The sequence below is a fragment of the Apiospora aurea genome (assembly GCF_038362705.1).
Source record: "Apiospora aurea strain CBS 24483 chromosome Unknown utg000008l_segment0_segment0, whole genome shotgun sequence".
Lineage (NCBI taxonomy): Eukaryota > Fungi > Ascomycota > Sordariomycetes > Amphisphaeriales > Apiosporaceae > Apiospora > Apiospora aurea.
The window spans coordinates 3,563,830-3,579,318 of NW_027117395.1; the positions used below are offsets into that span (position 1 = coordinate 3,563,830).

Sequence of the window (15,489 nt, forward strand, 5' to 3'; positions counted from 1 at the left end):
GCCGTGATGGCGGATGAGCTGACCCGTGTGGGATACATCGTTATATGCATGATATCGGGAAATTTTTAATGCTGCCAGCATTGTACTTGGGAAAACGGATGGGGTGGGCACACTGCTATGGTGTTGTGTAAAGGATTCGCCTTCACGATGACTCGGAAAGTTTCCATATCTTATTCATACATATTGACTTGGAGAGATAATTCATTGGTGCTGCAGGTTTCTTCTGCTTTTTCAAGGCTGGATAGATGGTCTTCTGAGCTACCTTGGCCTGGCAGGGAAGCTTGATATTACCAGAGCAGAGGCCTTCAGGCGACCTCCCTTGGGAGTTGGTATGGTGATTTCCTCTACGTAGGATAACTCAAGCATTTATTAGTAATGTAGATTAATTCAGTAGCAGTGCCAGTGCATGGGAATGTGGATAAGCCGGCGAGCAGTAGGTCAACCAGCAGCAGCAGCAGTGGTCACCAACACCGCCAGTGACAGGCCTGCCTGCCCCCCCACCCCCTCTCACCCACTGTAACAATCAGGTTGGAAGCCATTCACAGATACCTAAGTACAATCAGATAGCTACAGCCTCAGGCAAGCTCCCATCGGCAATAGGGGAGCTCGGCTAATTGCTCGGGAAAACCAGAAGGAGACCTAATAGGTGCCAGTAGCAGGATGATTTCCCAAGCCGAGCGATCCCTCCACTGAAATCGTAACTTGATGGTCAGATGAAATACAATGAGTGACTCAGCTAGCACCTCCGACAGGCCCCTCCACTGAAGCCTGACTTGAGGAGGAGAGTCGCCAAGGTTCTTTCTCGATCCCGGGTCGTGCCTCACACAGCCTTCCCGGGTGCTCTTTTTGAAGTTTTTTTCTGCCATGCCACATGCTTCACGAATGCTTCCCTGCAATTGTTACGAGTTTTAAATTATTTTTGGGTCGGTGTTTTGGCATTCAATGTCTTATTGCATGCGCCCATGGCTGGTGCTGGCTGTGATGATATCTTGGTGTCTTTTGGATGAGCTGCACACCAGACCGTCACCTACCTTTTGTTCCTCCTGATATACGTACCCAAATTGCTTATGCATCCCAGTACAGGTGTACTTATTTTTCTGTTCTCGACATACCCATTGCGGTGCTGTAACGGCATGGTAGGCACGCAGTTGCTGCTGGATCTCGGCAGGCTGGCCATGCCTTGTACCTGCAGTTGACTTGACTTTTCCCGAGATACAAACCCAATACCAGTGCTTATAACCACATCTGCACCATATCCTACTTGGACTTTATTATGCTTGAATCCCTCACCAACACCAGTTGGCGAGGCTTGTAAGTGTAGCTATGCCCATTGTGTACTTACAAACAGCCATCGCTTCACCACGCAAATGGTATGGGAGTTGCAGACACCAACTAACGGGGGGCATTCTCAAGCTTCAAACGATTACAAGCCTTTCGTTTCAACTCGCAGAATTACAGGTCTCTTGTAATTGAGGTCCCAATGGCACTGATTATATGATATGTTCCAACGACGCCCCCCAGCTTTTGGGTGGCCCACCCCGATCGCCGCTAGATGATTAGCGGCGAGCACCACAACGCACACAACCAACGGCATGTCAGAATTTGACCTCCTCTTGGTTTGCTTGCAGTTATGCTCATCTTAGAATGATGATGCTGGACACGTTGGCGCCTCGTTAAATGGCTTTGGTCATATTTGCCCCGAATTGGTTCGTTCAAGCGGACTCTGGCTTGGTGTCATGGTAGGCACTGGTTAACATCCCTCGTACTAGGGACAGAGCAACTGGCCGGTGCATGTCAAACCACACATGAGTTGGGGAGTCAAGATGAGGATCTGTTTCTGGTAACTTTCCACGAGAAAGCGCATGAGGGGAACCGCAGCGCTGTGCAATCTGCTCCTAGCGCAAGGGGAAGGGTTTCCAGTGGCCAGTTGTCAGGCCCAACTCGGAATCACTCGGTATCTCTTGGCAGCATTGAGCTTCCAATGTTATGCGTACAATCAAATGAGAAAATAGAAGTCGGATTCAACGCATCTTACAAGAGCTAATCTGGACTTGGAGTCTGTTCAACAGATATACGAGCCACCCATATTCGAGAATCGGGAGACCAAGATAGGGGTAGCTTGTGCATCTCACGTCTGCCATATGGATTCCCATCAGATTTCTCGATTTTAAGCATAGAACTTCCGTTGTGGAGGTTTCATCACAGACGGAGGAGCATCCAAGCATCCCAATTCGTAGTATTTGTCATGGGGAAGGTCATGATCTGAATAATTGAACCACTCATGTTCTATAGCAGCTACAAGCAGGAAGAGTCCGTGAGAGTGACCGGCAATGGAGTGCACAATTCAAGCGCCGGTCCGGGGCTTCATGCCCTTTCCGAGAACGGAATCCGTTTCTATCTTGTGCATATGCGATAAGTCAACTTCCAACAGAAACAAAATTGATAACTCGTCGTCGTGGCCAATGTATTTTTAGGCCATATCACACCGTCAAGTCGGGGAAAGCAATGGCGGTGTAAACTGAGCCACCAACAACAAGGCACGTTGGGGAGGTCAAGGGCAATCCAGTCGTATCAACACACGGTGAGCCCTGGCCATCAGCAACAGCGCATAAACTAGTCGATGGGACTACCAGGAAGTCCTCATATCGCAAACGATGACGAGAATATCAGTCACTAGTCCAGCCCATGCTGACACTCGGATCCCAAAGTGAGGGGAGGGGGCTTGCTTCCCCCAGACCCCAATACCCGGGACCAGACCCACTTGAGAGGCGGCTGTTGACCATGCACATGCAAGTAAAGTAAAGTACCTACAGAGTACTGTAGTCTGGGGGACACCATGGATAGCACTTAATGAGTCACCAAGGCCAAGACCATCAGGGCTTTTTCCTTTTTTTCCTTTTTTTTTGGTCGACTTGAAAGAAGCCAAGTCTGACGGGAGCTAGGCGAAGGTTCCAAGGAATTTGAAAGGCACAGCACAACACGAGGGCAGAGGGCCTGCTGACCGCTAGAGAAGATCTTGTTTTAGCCAAGCTCCGTCATGGACCTAGCGGGATGATGCTATGGCTGGCCGCCATGATCAGGTGTTTGTGGTACATAGCTCCTGAAGGGAATTGACTAGGTAAGATGTTCGGGTGTAGTGTTGATATCATCGAATGTTGAAGCAGATATCTCGTAAAACCGTAAGCAAGTTTGGGTGCGGTTGGTCTATTCACGTGACCTCCGTCTTGGCGTGCGAGGTTGGAGAAAACAAAAGGTCCAAGCTTCTTTCTCCAGGTTGTGAGGAGCTGAGCGAGAGAGCTTTTACTGGGCAAAGTGGGTGCTCACTTCACTGCACTGTCAGTGAGCGACCTCTGCAGTGAGTGAGTGAGTGAAGGCCGTCCGTCCAATTTTCCCCGAAGCGCCGAGCAGCCGCAAAAACCTCAACCTGCCGACCACTTCACCTCCAACTAATCCTCGCCCATCATCATCACCACCCATCCCCCGCACATCCTCACCGACGACCACCCGTCGACCACACAGTCAATTGAGCATATCCCGATCTCCTCCATCCATCAAAATGCTCTTCCAACTCAGACCCTCGGTATGTGAAGCCCAATGGCAATGCCCCGCCCCCCAGTCAATTGATGCACCTCCGACGAAAGAGACACTAACCAGTTTTTGTCGCTCCGTAGACTGCCAGGTCGGCCGCCAGTGCCATCACTCGTGTTGCCCGCGTCAATGCTACCAGAACCTTCATCGCCCCTACTGTCTCGCGACGAGGTACGTTTGGAATTGCCACTCTTTTTTTCCAAGGAACGAAGCACCAGTCGGAGGTTGCGTATGGGAAGGAATGGACGACATCATAGAGCTCGGAAGTCAATTGCTTCCTTTCGCCGAGCTCCGAACGTCGAAAATCAAGATTTTTTTTTATCACCATTCGCAAACCCCGTCGTCGCAGCCGAGATATCGGCCCTCGACTACACTATATCCATCCCAGCAAGCCCAGCGACGACCATGTCTTCATGCAATCCCAGTCCGACTTGCTCTGATGGAAAATTCTTGCCTCTTTCCGCAGACACAGTTTGACTAACACATGACTTTCCGTATAGCCGACTTCGTCCAAGAGCTGTACCTGAAGGAGCTCAAGGCCTACAAGCCCACCCCCGTCAAGGACTCCGATGCCGTCGGTCAGGTCGCCACATTCTCCGCCCCCAAGACTCCCAAGTCCCCCGAGGAGGCCGACCTCGCCAGCAACCTGAAGGACTACGAGACTATGGCCGTCGAGGTTGAGGGTCAGGAGACCGCCACCCCCGGCTCCGCCGCGCCCGTCGTTGAGGACTGGCTCGAGGAGGAGGAGGAGGAGACCACGGCCGCCCACTAAATCCGAAAATTCTCTCGCGAGCATTATCGGTTAAAATCGAGCACGTTTACACGCTGGGGAATCCGGATTGAGTAGTGGTTTGTTCGCGAATGCATAGAAAGCGAACATGGTTCCTTAGACGGTACGAAATGGGGAAAGGCAGATGGTCGATCAATATTTTACGATCACACATGTGTTTCGATGGCAAAGACAATACAAATAACCGCCGCATGGCAGGGCGAGTTGGAGAGGCAAGAAAGGAAGGAAGAGGATGATATCTTTTGAGGAAAAGAAGTGTAATCCTTGTACATTTACTCCAGGATCGCTGTTGCTGAATCCGACATGAAACCAACTTCTGGTACCATCTTATACCCAAGGATGCCGTAATCGTCCGACATCCAGCAAAACGTGATCGCCACAGGATATATTCGTGCCAATGGGGTACACTTCGCTCCAGGGATGGGAATAAGGGTATGCCAAAAGTACTATGGTGTATGCAAGCCCGCTTGGGACAGCATGCGTGCTGATACTTACTTGTCCGCAGTTAAGGGGCAACAACCCCAACCTCTCGTTTGTGCCACCGCGCAGCCGGAGGAAATCGAGGAAGGACGGATGTATACATATGCCATTGGTGGTCCCAAACAAGTTGGGCCGTCACGGGTCGGTACCAGGGTCCCCAATCTAACTACGTCAAATATCGGCCCTGGCATACCATTGAAGTGATTGACGGCACCAGCTTTTTGCCTTCTCGGTGGTATACTCTCCCTATTCAATCCGTCCTGGCCAAGCCCGTGTCGATGGAGAAAGGGGAGACGGACAGAGGCGTCAACAGGCAGAGGTGCGCACCACCAGGTCTCCAAACGCGGACGCTTGACCTTGAAGGCGAGCAGCATGCATTTCTGCTCGATACAGGAACTTTTCCAATGCTCAATAAATAACACGAGATCACTTCATCTGCGACAACACCGATGATTGCTATTTCTTCTGGGCGGGAAACCACAGATTGAGCATCTCCCCCATCGTGAGACCACGACATTCCAGCTGCATACTGCCTACTAGGGGTTGCCGTGTTCCTCAAAAGTGCAAGCAAGGGGGAAGTAGAAGGAGGAGAGGATGGGAGAGGATGAGATAACTGCCTTGAAAGCCATCCCCCTCCCCCCTCTTCGTTGGGTTTCCTATCTCCCATAAAGAAGGAACAGCACCTAGGATGTAAGGTGCCTTCCTATGCTTTTCCTTCGCCACTCCCCCTTTTCACAGCCACCGACAGGGGCCGCAGAAGAGTGCTCTTGCTTGTGTATCCTGCCTGATTCCGTGGTGGTCCCTCCAGAAGGGGTTGACAAATGGGAGAAAAGGGGGAATGAGACGGGGACTCACTCCCCTTCCCAGCGGTACTGACCAGTCATGTATGTGGTCAATGATTTTGGTTCCTGGCATCAGGTAGGTAGAAAATAAGAAAGGACGCGAGAAGCTCAATGGTTGGTCTATCAAATACTGCAGAAGTTGAATTGTGTGAATGTGTCTGCCTACCTAGGTGAATCAGACACTTGTTCGTATTGCATCCAGGGCTGCTGTGCCATTCCTACCACCATTTCACAGGCAATCTCCCCCATCCCCGTCCATCCTTTTCTTCCTCCTACTAGTGTGCTTGTTTCCACTCTAGCTTACCCGTCATCCGGCTATCGTTAATACCCCGTCGAAAGGACTGGGCGCCAGTCACCAGGGTTCAATTACCTTGCATATCGAGAAAGATCAATATGTCACAAGGAAAGGTCATCATCCATCATTCAGGCGCTATCAAGATGCTCTGATACAAGCAGGGGGTTACTGCTATTCATATTATCATCACTCCATGACATGTACAAACATTGTGGCAGAGCGAGATTGGGTAGATGGAATCTTGATATATTCGAGTTTTACTATCTATCAAGAACTTATTAGGTGAATCCACCAGGCGCCATCATACCGCGGGTGCGTTTGCTCGACACTGTTCAGCAATCTGTCAGATGGCCGGCCCGTGTCAGGCCGGAACCACACGTGTCCCAGCGGCGCCACCGGTTCTGATGCTGGAAGCAGCATCAGCGCTTCTCAATGTCATGTTCGTTGAGAAGTTGGCCTGGAGGATACAGACTTGCACTTTCGACGGGGGTTCAAGGACCCAGGCACTGACGAGAAGGACAAGCATGGCTGGGCAGCTTTGGCCTGCCAACACGACAGTCCTGCATTTCAACATCTTTGCCGTACAGCGTGTTTCTGCTTGCGTAGCATTCTGTATGTGCCATTATTCCTCATATTTGCAAGACCTAACGCCTTTCAACCTCCCCACCATCCACTGGTGGCTGTGTTATACCCCATGCAACAATAGCCGGCTGATGCAATAATGCAGATCGTTATGAAATTTTTATCGCACGCAGACTGCTGGAAGAACGTTAAGGACCGTTGACAAAACCAAGACTCGCCCCGAAAACCAAATCAGGTGCATGGATATAGATAGGGCCTGGCAGCCCCTCACATATCGAAGTGCGAATTACCAAAAGGCTCGTCGTGTCCCCCTGTTCGTACAATGCCGCTCATGCGGTTGTTTGCTTTTCGAAGTTCATTTTCGTCGATGTCGTCCCAGTCATTACCCCGACGATCGGCATCCATTTCGTCATCATCGTAGCGCCCACCGAAGTGGTCGTCCAACGCGTTGTCATCAACAAAGGTGAAGCCCTGGAAGTGGGCTTGTGTCGTGGGAGAAAGCGGTGTGGAGTTCGCGAAGCCCGTCGAGAGTGCGTGGGCTCTTTCATTAAGGGAACCAGCCTGGCCCATGGCGTTTGTGAACTCGGGATCGAAATATGACACGTCCGTCTCCGACTTCAACTTGGGCTTAAAGGGCGGGGTGATGAGCTTCTTGGCCAAGGCCTCCCAGTCGACATCGGCAAAGAAGGGATGTCGCTTCAACTCATGCGCGTCCTCGACGGCTCCCAGACGATGTTTGGGGTTCCTGTTCAACAACCCCTTGACGAAATTCCTGCCCTCCTGCGACAACGTATCTCGGGGGAAACGGACTTTGCCAAATGCAATGTTCTTGTACATTTGTTGGGTATCCTCCGCGTAAAAGGGACTCCAGCCGCAGCACATCTCAAACACCAGAACGCCCAACGACCAGAAGTCCACCATCTTGGTGTATCCAGCCTCGTCCAACAGAACCTCGGGTGCTAAATACTCGGTGGTTCCACAGAAAGTGTTCGTCGTGTCGTTCTTGGTCAAGTTGGCTTTCGAAAGACCGAAGTCGCAAAGGGCGATGTGTCCGTTGGCGTCCAACAGGATGTTTTCGGGCTTGAGATCGCGGTACACAATATCGTTTTTGTGAAGGTGTTGTATGGCCAGGATCAGCTCCGCAATATAAAATTTGGCCCTCTTCTCGTCAAAACGGCCTTCTTTCTGTAGATGCCAGAATAGCTCGCCTCCAGACATATAGTCGGTGACCAAGAAAAGATCTCCAGAAGTTTGGAAAGAGAACTTAAGCCCCACGATGAAGGGCGAATCCGCCATGGCCGTTCGCACCAAAATGTTTCTTTCGCCGACTGTGTGCGCAACCTCTTTCTTTTGCACAATGACCTTCTTTGACAAGACCTTCATGGCGTATATGCGATTCGAGTCCTTCTTCCGAACTTGGTAAACTTGTCCGAATGTGCCCTTGCCAATCAGCCTGAGGATCTGGAAATCTTCAGGTCCGTAATGCTTCTTATCGGAATGCTGGAAAATCGTTTCGACGTAGATTTCACCCGTGGGTGCGTTTTCTTCCATGGTGTCGGCGTGGCCCTTCAGAGGGAACCATCCTCTGACAGGGATCTCCTTGGTGGCCTGGAAATCGATGTGTCCCAGGAGATCCTCCCCGTTCACACCGTGGTCATATACTGAGACGTCCACCGACATGTCCGTGTCCACGACGTCACTGGAAAATGTTAGTTGACCTGCTGCTTCGCATTGGTTAGCATTAGGATAGACTTACAAGAGTGCCTCGGCATCCCATTTAGGGCTGGTGAAAGATCGTCTGGGGCGATTTCGGAACGTATGCTGGTCAGACATGCTCGTGCTACTGCTTTGACGACTTTTCATGGGAATAGCCATTGGGCGACCGGAATCACTGGTCTGTCTCTGAATTGGGACGCCTCCAACCCCAGGCGGGGGTGCGTTCGCTTCGTCCTCATCCTCGAAAGTTCTTGGACCTGGTGAAATGAGCTCATTCCGCTGGAAGACGGCCACGACATATGGATCTCGGCTCTTGCGCAGGCCTCGACCTTCCAGGATTTTGATAATGAGTTTTCCTTTCTGCGTTTGGAGCCCAGAGCTGCCGCTATCTCCGCTCTTCTCAGATACGGGGGTTTCGCGACCACTAGCTGCCTCCACTACATCCCCATTGCTCCGCGACTGAGAGCTCTCCGAGCGCGAAAGCGGCTCAGGCTTAGCGGGGGGCTGTTGTGTGGAAGAGAGGGCTCGCGTGGGCGTGGATGGGCCACTCTTATTCGCGGCAACATTTGTTAGCTTCTTAAGCCGATCGACAGAAACGGACTTGGATGAAAGAGGACCAGCAGAATCCAAAGAAGGGCGGGATCCGGAAGGAGAACTGGGGGTGGTGGTGTTTGTGGTGGTAGAAGCAACGCAGCCGCTGGGATTGGACAAGTGGGTCGCATGGACAGACGAGGCGGTGACGACATTGGTAAGGGGACTGGCCAAGCTCGCTCTGCGGGACTGCATCTGGGCAAGTTCCGAGATCGACTTCTTCTGGCTTGTGTGGGCTTGGGAACCAACGTCAAAGCTGCCTCTCGATGACACACCCCCGGCATCACTGCCCACCTCGCTCAACCTCACGCCCGTCTCCGATGGGGTTTTGGAACAGGGCGGCGTGGGGTAGGGGTTGGTTTGTGATTGGGAGGCTGCCGGCTGTGAGGACTCGGCTTCTGCCGGCGGCGTTACTCTCTCATGAGGGAGGAGAGGTAAAGCCTCGGATGCGGAGTCCTTGTCATCTGTGCCGGGCAGTGGTTCCGGCAGAGTGGTCTTCTTATCGGCATCCTTCTCTTCCTGATGCGGGGCAGGAGAGGCGTCTTCAGTTTCTCGTGCTCGGGAGGTGGAGGGCGTACGAGAAAAGAAATTCAAGGAGGAAGAACCAACCTGGCTGAAATAACTCATGATACCCGGTAGCCTCTTGTCCTGTAGGTCGGGCTGCGGTGTTGCAATGCCTGACCGGGGAGTATCAGACCCTATCTGGTCCCCACTTTCCTCATCTCCCGCGCTTTGCCTGGGTTTATCGTTAGAGCCAGCCATGTTGACGAAGTTGTGAAGTTGCTTTCCCGGCAACGGCAACGAGGAGCAGTGTGACCAAAGTGTGATGTTTCAGTGCTGCAGGGCTAGAGACGTGCAGAAGAGATGGGTCGTGAGATGGGGGGTGCAAAAACGGCAAGAAGAAGAAAAATAACAACAGTAGTAGGACTGTCAACGCTAAAGCGAGCCACACGAAGGGAGAGGAAGTTAGGGTGGCTTTCGGATCAGGAGCATCTCAAAACAGCAGAGTTCGCAGTATGAGAAGTCGCTCATCCCTAGGTCACCACGATGCAAATGATGAGGTAGCGAGAAAAAGTAGGACAAGAGAACGTATGAGAGCTAGCACTCGCTGTATGGGAAAATGGGACATGTCACACAAGATTTTGCTCCGAGAATTTGAAGGGGACCAGGGCTTTCAGAGAGCAAATCCATGTGAAGAGCCATGTGGTGGAAGGGTTAAAAGTGGGGGGTGTATCGCGAAAGTCTCATTGTGAAGGTCGGTATGGGTGGGGAGAGAGCCCAATAGCCAGACAAGCGCATTTGCCCTGCAGCCTGCTTGGGGAGGAGGGGGTGGGATTGACTGAGGGAGAGAGCTATTTAGGTGACGCCGGGCGGCGAGTCAGACCCTCTTCTCTCTCGTCATCAGCCCCCGGGGGGGGGGGCAAGCGGCCTACCGAACAGGCTTGGCTCGCTGGGAAAAGCCCATGGCTGAACCCGCCGTCCCATGTAAGTTGGGAGTAGCAGTGGCTCGCTCTGCTGCTTGCTGCCCATATGGGCTCTCTCTCTCTTTCGCTGTAGCCCCATGGCGCGCCTATCGTGGCCAGGCGCCTGACAGTGCATCGACCCAACAATGGATGCCGTGTTCAAAACGCACTGCGCCCAACCCCCATGGTGCCAGCGAGGGCCACAGTGGCCGGTCGTCATGCAATGAATGCCCAGCACCCAGCAGCTTCATCGTTGCAAGCACTTGCCTGACTCGAACTCGAAGCGGAGCCCTGCCATGTAATGAAAGGCCGAGATGGGTACTCCTAGTGAAGGCGCCAAAACGGACCGCTTGAGTCGCTTCGGTACAAGGTGTGTGAACAGGCTACTGCTACGACTACTACCCCTCGCTCGTGAAATCTGCAACCTAGGGCCGCAGTCTTGGGGAAGATCAAGGGTCCATCTCTGGGACGCAAATCTGGCACTGGCATCCGCCGGGACCGCGGCAAAGAGGCATGGCTAAATGGGAAGGGGAGAGCGCGAGAGCAAAACACGTGTAACAAGAGGCCAGAGACCCGGCGATGGGGCCCTTCCCAGGTCTGATTAAGGGAACCGATAAGGGAATATGCAACAAGTCGAGGGGAAAATGGCTCGAATTGTGAAGCAGCCAGTGCATGGGATAGCGGAGCGAGGAAAAAAAGGCCCGTAATGAACGATATGGGGAGGGCGGATGCAAGGAAGTGAAGAAGTGGAAATTGATGTGCTTACTTTGACATCATTGCCTGAGTTGCCCGCCGAAGCAGGTCGTAGCCACCATCGGCACCAGACATTGTTTGCGGCGACCGAGAGGGAGGGATCGTTTTTCTTGTCGCCCAATGTCAGGTCCGCAGGCGAACGGGACAAAATGATTCCGGGGGGTTGGTTGGTGGATGGGCCAGTCGGTGAGGCAGGTCGATGGTTCGTCGCCTAAAACGAAAGGATGCTCTGCTGAGATTTGTTGGTGATGGTTGTTGTTGTAGCGGTTGTTTGGCGGGTGGGTTTGGCGTTGGGCGGTGGTGGTGGTTTGTGTGAGTGAGTTGCAGGGTGATATTGAAGATGATATGGGTTAAGTGCTGCTGTTACTTGCTACGGTTGCGGGCGTAGGGGGAGGTCTGATTTTTGGTGCGAGGTGAGGGGGCGGATTTGGTAGAGGCTGGTTCGCTCTGACGGGATGGATTTGATGACTGATGGAGATAGGCCAAGTGGGCAGGGGAAAAAGCTGGGCAGGCAAGGAACGGGATTGATTGATTGAAGAAAAAAAAGTGAGGGTCTCTCTGGGTGCACAATTGTTGGCAGGAACAACAACAATTGTAGGTAGGAACTAGCAGCTAAAGGAGACAGACACCACACAAAAACCCACCATACACATCAGAAAGATAGCAGGGGATGAGTGGATTGGCTCTCTGGCTGTGCTGCTGCGTCTGTTGTTGTTCCTGTTGTTGTACTTCTTCTTCTTCTTCTTCTTCTCCTTCTCCTTCTCGCACTCTCTCGCTCTCCGGGAATAGTTCCAATGTCTGTCTCCTGTCATGTCTGTCTCTCCCGTTAGGCTCTGGCTCTGGCCTTGACTTTCCGCTCCAAGGGCCAAGGGTCAGTCCAACCCAATGGCCGTGTGCAACTTCACCCGGCGTCTGTCTCGTTCTTCTTCTGCTCGACCTTGCAGAGACGAATAGGATCGATTGTACGGTCTGTAATGGCGGAGAGGGAAGGGGTCGAAGTGGGCTAGGCACTGGGCAGAGACAGGACCGACCCAAAAGACCAGGCAAGCCTAATGGCTGGGTTCGCCCGTATGGCGGGGCCTCAGCTCCGTAGTGAGGTAATTCAGTCAAATCGTGCAGCACTGGGTGAGGGTCCTTCGATTGATGCGAGAACAGGCTTCTTCTGCCTCCCAAGTCCCAGGGCCCTCTTTAAAACTAGCTGGCCCTTCTAGGTACCGTATTCTGCCGAAGTCGAACCCCGACAAAGCAATTCCGTGCGTCGTGATTCGATATAAGCCGCCAGCCAGGTGGACTATGCCCGATTACTGTAAGTAATCCACCCCACCTACCTAGACCTGACACTGGGTAATCGGCTCCCCCTACTGACCTCTCTACCGGCCTTTCTATGTACAGTGCGTTAGAGCCAGGGCAGTGTACACCTGTAGTCAGTGACAGGCAGGTAGCCTTGAGTAAGTTGTTTCTAGCTCAATTCGAGACGCCTTCCTTTTTTTTTTTTTCCTTTTTTAATATTAGATTCAAGCATTAAGAGACAAACAAGTGAGGGTCTTGTCTGCTAAGGAATATACGAAAACGTCTGCTATGTACTGTATATTCATAAACAGAAAAAGGGATTGATCGACAGTGGGGTGGCCCTTAACTGGAGCTGAGAATAAACTTGCTGTACATGGGCATACCTATGTAGGTATGTATGTAGACGGGCGGGTAGCAAGAGTGTGTCTTAAGTATCGGCATTGCCTAATCCAAGTTGATGGCCTACCTCCCTAAGGTAAACGCCGAGGTAGAATACATACATCCGAACGGGATAAAGGAACAGGCAGCCAGATGAAACGAGAAGACTATCTATGCCGAGCTGTTATTGATTTCTACGGATTGTCCATGACGATGAGATACGAGCACGATGAGATAAGTCGAGCTAATCTGTACCGTGGAAAAATATGGCGTCTAGAGTTCCGTCACGGCCCAAATCCCGTACTTATTTGAACTTCTGAAAGTACGTGTGCCGTGCACCGGCGACCGCATCAACGGATCAGAAATGCTGGGTCCCGTTGGATTGGTGGTGTGGTGTGGTGGTAGGAAACGATACCACTCTGCGTCTGCCATTTGCAGTTTCTCTGCTTCAACGATAAAAGACGGGTGGGCGGACGGTATGTGGAGCGGAAGGCAGATCGTGGCTAACTAGCTTTTAGCAGCGGGCGAGCGATCGATCTTCTTTTTTTTTCAACATTGCCGGGGGAATGATGATGAATATGATGTACTTTTTTGACACCATCAGAGCAGGCTGAATAAAGCGGCATCAGCGCCCACTTCTTCATCTTGCTTGGTGCTCTTCATTCCTGGTCGGTTGTTGCACCGCTGGCTGGTCGGCGTGCGTACGAACCCCAGGTAGGGCCCATGTATGCAAGTACATGCGTACTCGTACATACATACATGATACGACGGGATACAGAATTAATAAGCTGTAAGATGGACTTGAGATGAGGCGGCCTGGGTGCCGAGCCGCTTAGAAGGGACAGAAGGGACGAGATCCGGGAAAAGGGTCTTGTCTATTCCCCCTTTGACTAAAAAAGCCCAACTTGACTCCAAACGGAGCCCAGAAGGGGTTTTGGGGTCCGTCCGTAATCAGACCATCGGATTGAGATCAAAATACAACGTTGAAGGGGGTCTCTTGCTCGTCTTGTGCTCTCGGCCTTGTGATAGATGATATGTAGAGAATACCTGAGCAGTACCCGTTAACCAAGCCGTTTGGGAAAAAGTGATGAGCACAGTCAGCCAGCCCAGAGCAATCCCGACGCAAGAAAGGGCCTCAGCTACCAATTCTTCATGCAGGTGTACTTCATATAGGTCTGTCTGTAGCTAGGCCCCTTCGCTCGTGATACCGGATCGGGCAGCTCTATCGGTCTCTGTTCTGTCCAAAGAGGCTTTGAGGGACACCCCCGTGCTGCATGCCCTCCAACCCTCCCGCATCCCATCGTTTGCGATCAAACAGCCCAAGCATGGAAGCTAGACCGATAGATGATAGATAGATACCCTTGAGACCCCCAACATCATTCCGGCCTCTCATCGGACATACACAAGACGGCGTTTCCGACGTTTGGGGCCAGAAAAAAAAGGGGGGTCCTCACCGTCTCACGCAACCTTATCGGACTTGTTGATAGAAAGCGGCTCTTCTTTCGCCGCTTTCAACCCGCCCCCCTATGTCTCTGAGTGCCCTGTGCTGTATGTGTGCTGTACTTTGGGGCCGCTGAGTCGTGACGAGGATCTGACGGACCGCCCCCGGTGACGTGATGGCTCGCAGTAGTGGTAGTTGCAAGTAAGGTAAGTAGACCAGCCAGCCAGTCGGTCGGTCGGTCTGCCCAAGTCGAAGACCGCTTAGAGGATCGATGGGGAGGGAGGATCCGAATCACGACACGACGACACGACACGGACACGACAGGTATTGGGTTCGGGTTACCTAACTAACCTTGTTATTCGGTTGCTGGTATTACCGCATTGGGCGTGTATGCTTTTTTTTTGTCGCATGTCTCACCCGCGGACCTGTTTCAATTCACCGTTTCTTACCCTCGCCCTCGCTCTCGCTCGCGGAAGGCTGCCGAGGAACCAAGCAAGTCATCAGCCGCATTGGTGGTGCTGGATGCCGGAAAAAGCATATGTTGGACGCTGCGGAGTCGGCGGGGAGGGGCCATTTGTCTCTGTCTCTCCCTACTACTACCTCCTCCCTCGCTCTCTTTGTGCTGCTGCATCAATTCAGCTTGCACCTTGCCAAGCCACTCCTTTTCCCACCCACCTACGTAACATCACGTCGCGCATACATGCCGTTCGATCAGCGCATGCACATCCCGGAAAAGTGTATGTAGTCTAGATGTATTGTCGCAGTCCAACCGAACGAACAGCAGTGCAGTGCCAATGCGTGCGATATAAATAAGTCCGCATCATAGGTCGACTGGCCTTGCCTTCGTAGCATTGGGGTCTGGCTGCTGTCACCTGTGCTGTGGCCATGCACACCGCCATACTCAATTAGTGGATGTTGCTTCATCGATCCGCAAGGCCGGAAGCAAAGTCGAGATCTCGAGCAACCGATATTGCAGGCCATCCATGGCTATATCGGGATATATAGCAAAAGTACCTTTGGCGCGTAGGTAGCCAGCACCCACGACAACAACGGCGACGATGACCAGAAACAAAACCGTTCCCGGCATGGAAATTCTGTTGCAGTTATTATTCATTAATCATTATCGATATCCTCATTTCTGATTTCTGACTCCTGATTGATTCCTTGCCACCACGAGACAAAAGCCGCCTGCCATCAAATCCGATATGTACGACGTACCCGTACCACGAATAGGAAATGCCGTCCTGGTGCTCGTCAGTGGAAAACTCTGCTGAGTCATC

General features: G+C 52.2%; 2 protein-coding genes across 2 annotated transcripts; one reads left to right on the forward strand and one right to left on the reverse strand.

Moving 5' to 3' along the window:
* Positions 1 to 3,556: 3,556 nt before the first annotated feature.
* Positions 3,557 to 4,360, forward strand: PG986_012554 (ATP synthase complex subunit H; the record flags this gene model as incomplete). The annotated part of the gene is made up of 3 exons (XM_066848776.1): positions 3,557 to 3,580; positions 3,672 to 3,759; positions 4,089 to 4,360. 3 exons carry the CDS (start codon positions 3,557 to 3,559, stop codon positions 4,358 to 4,360), a joined length of 384 nt encoding a protein of 127 aa, XP_066695472.1.
* A 2,484-nt stretch (positions 4,361 to 6,844) lies between these two features.
* PG986_012555 (uncharacterized protein) lies at positions 6,845 to 9,646 on the reverse strand (the record flags this gene model as incomplete). Its single annotated transcript, XM_066848777.1, has 2 exons — positions 6,845 to 8,276; positions 8,334 to 9,646. 2 exons carry the CDS (start codon positions 9,644 to 9,646, stop codon positions 6,845 to 6,847), a joined length of 2,745 nt encoding a protein of 914 aa, XP_066695473.1.
* Positions 9,647 to 15,489: the final 5,843 nt, after the last annotated feature.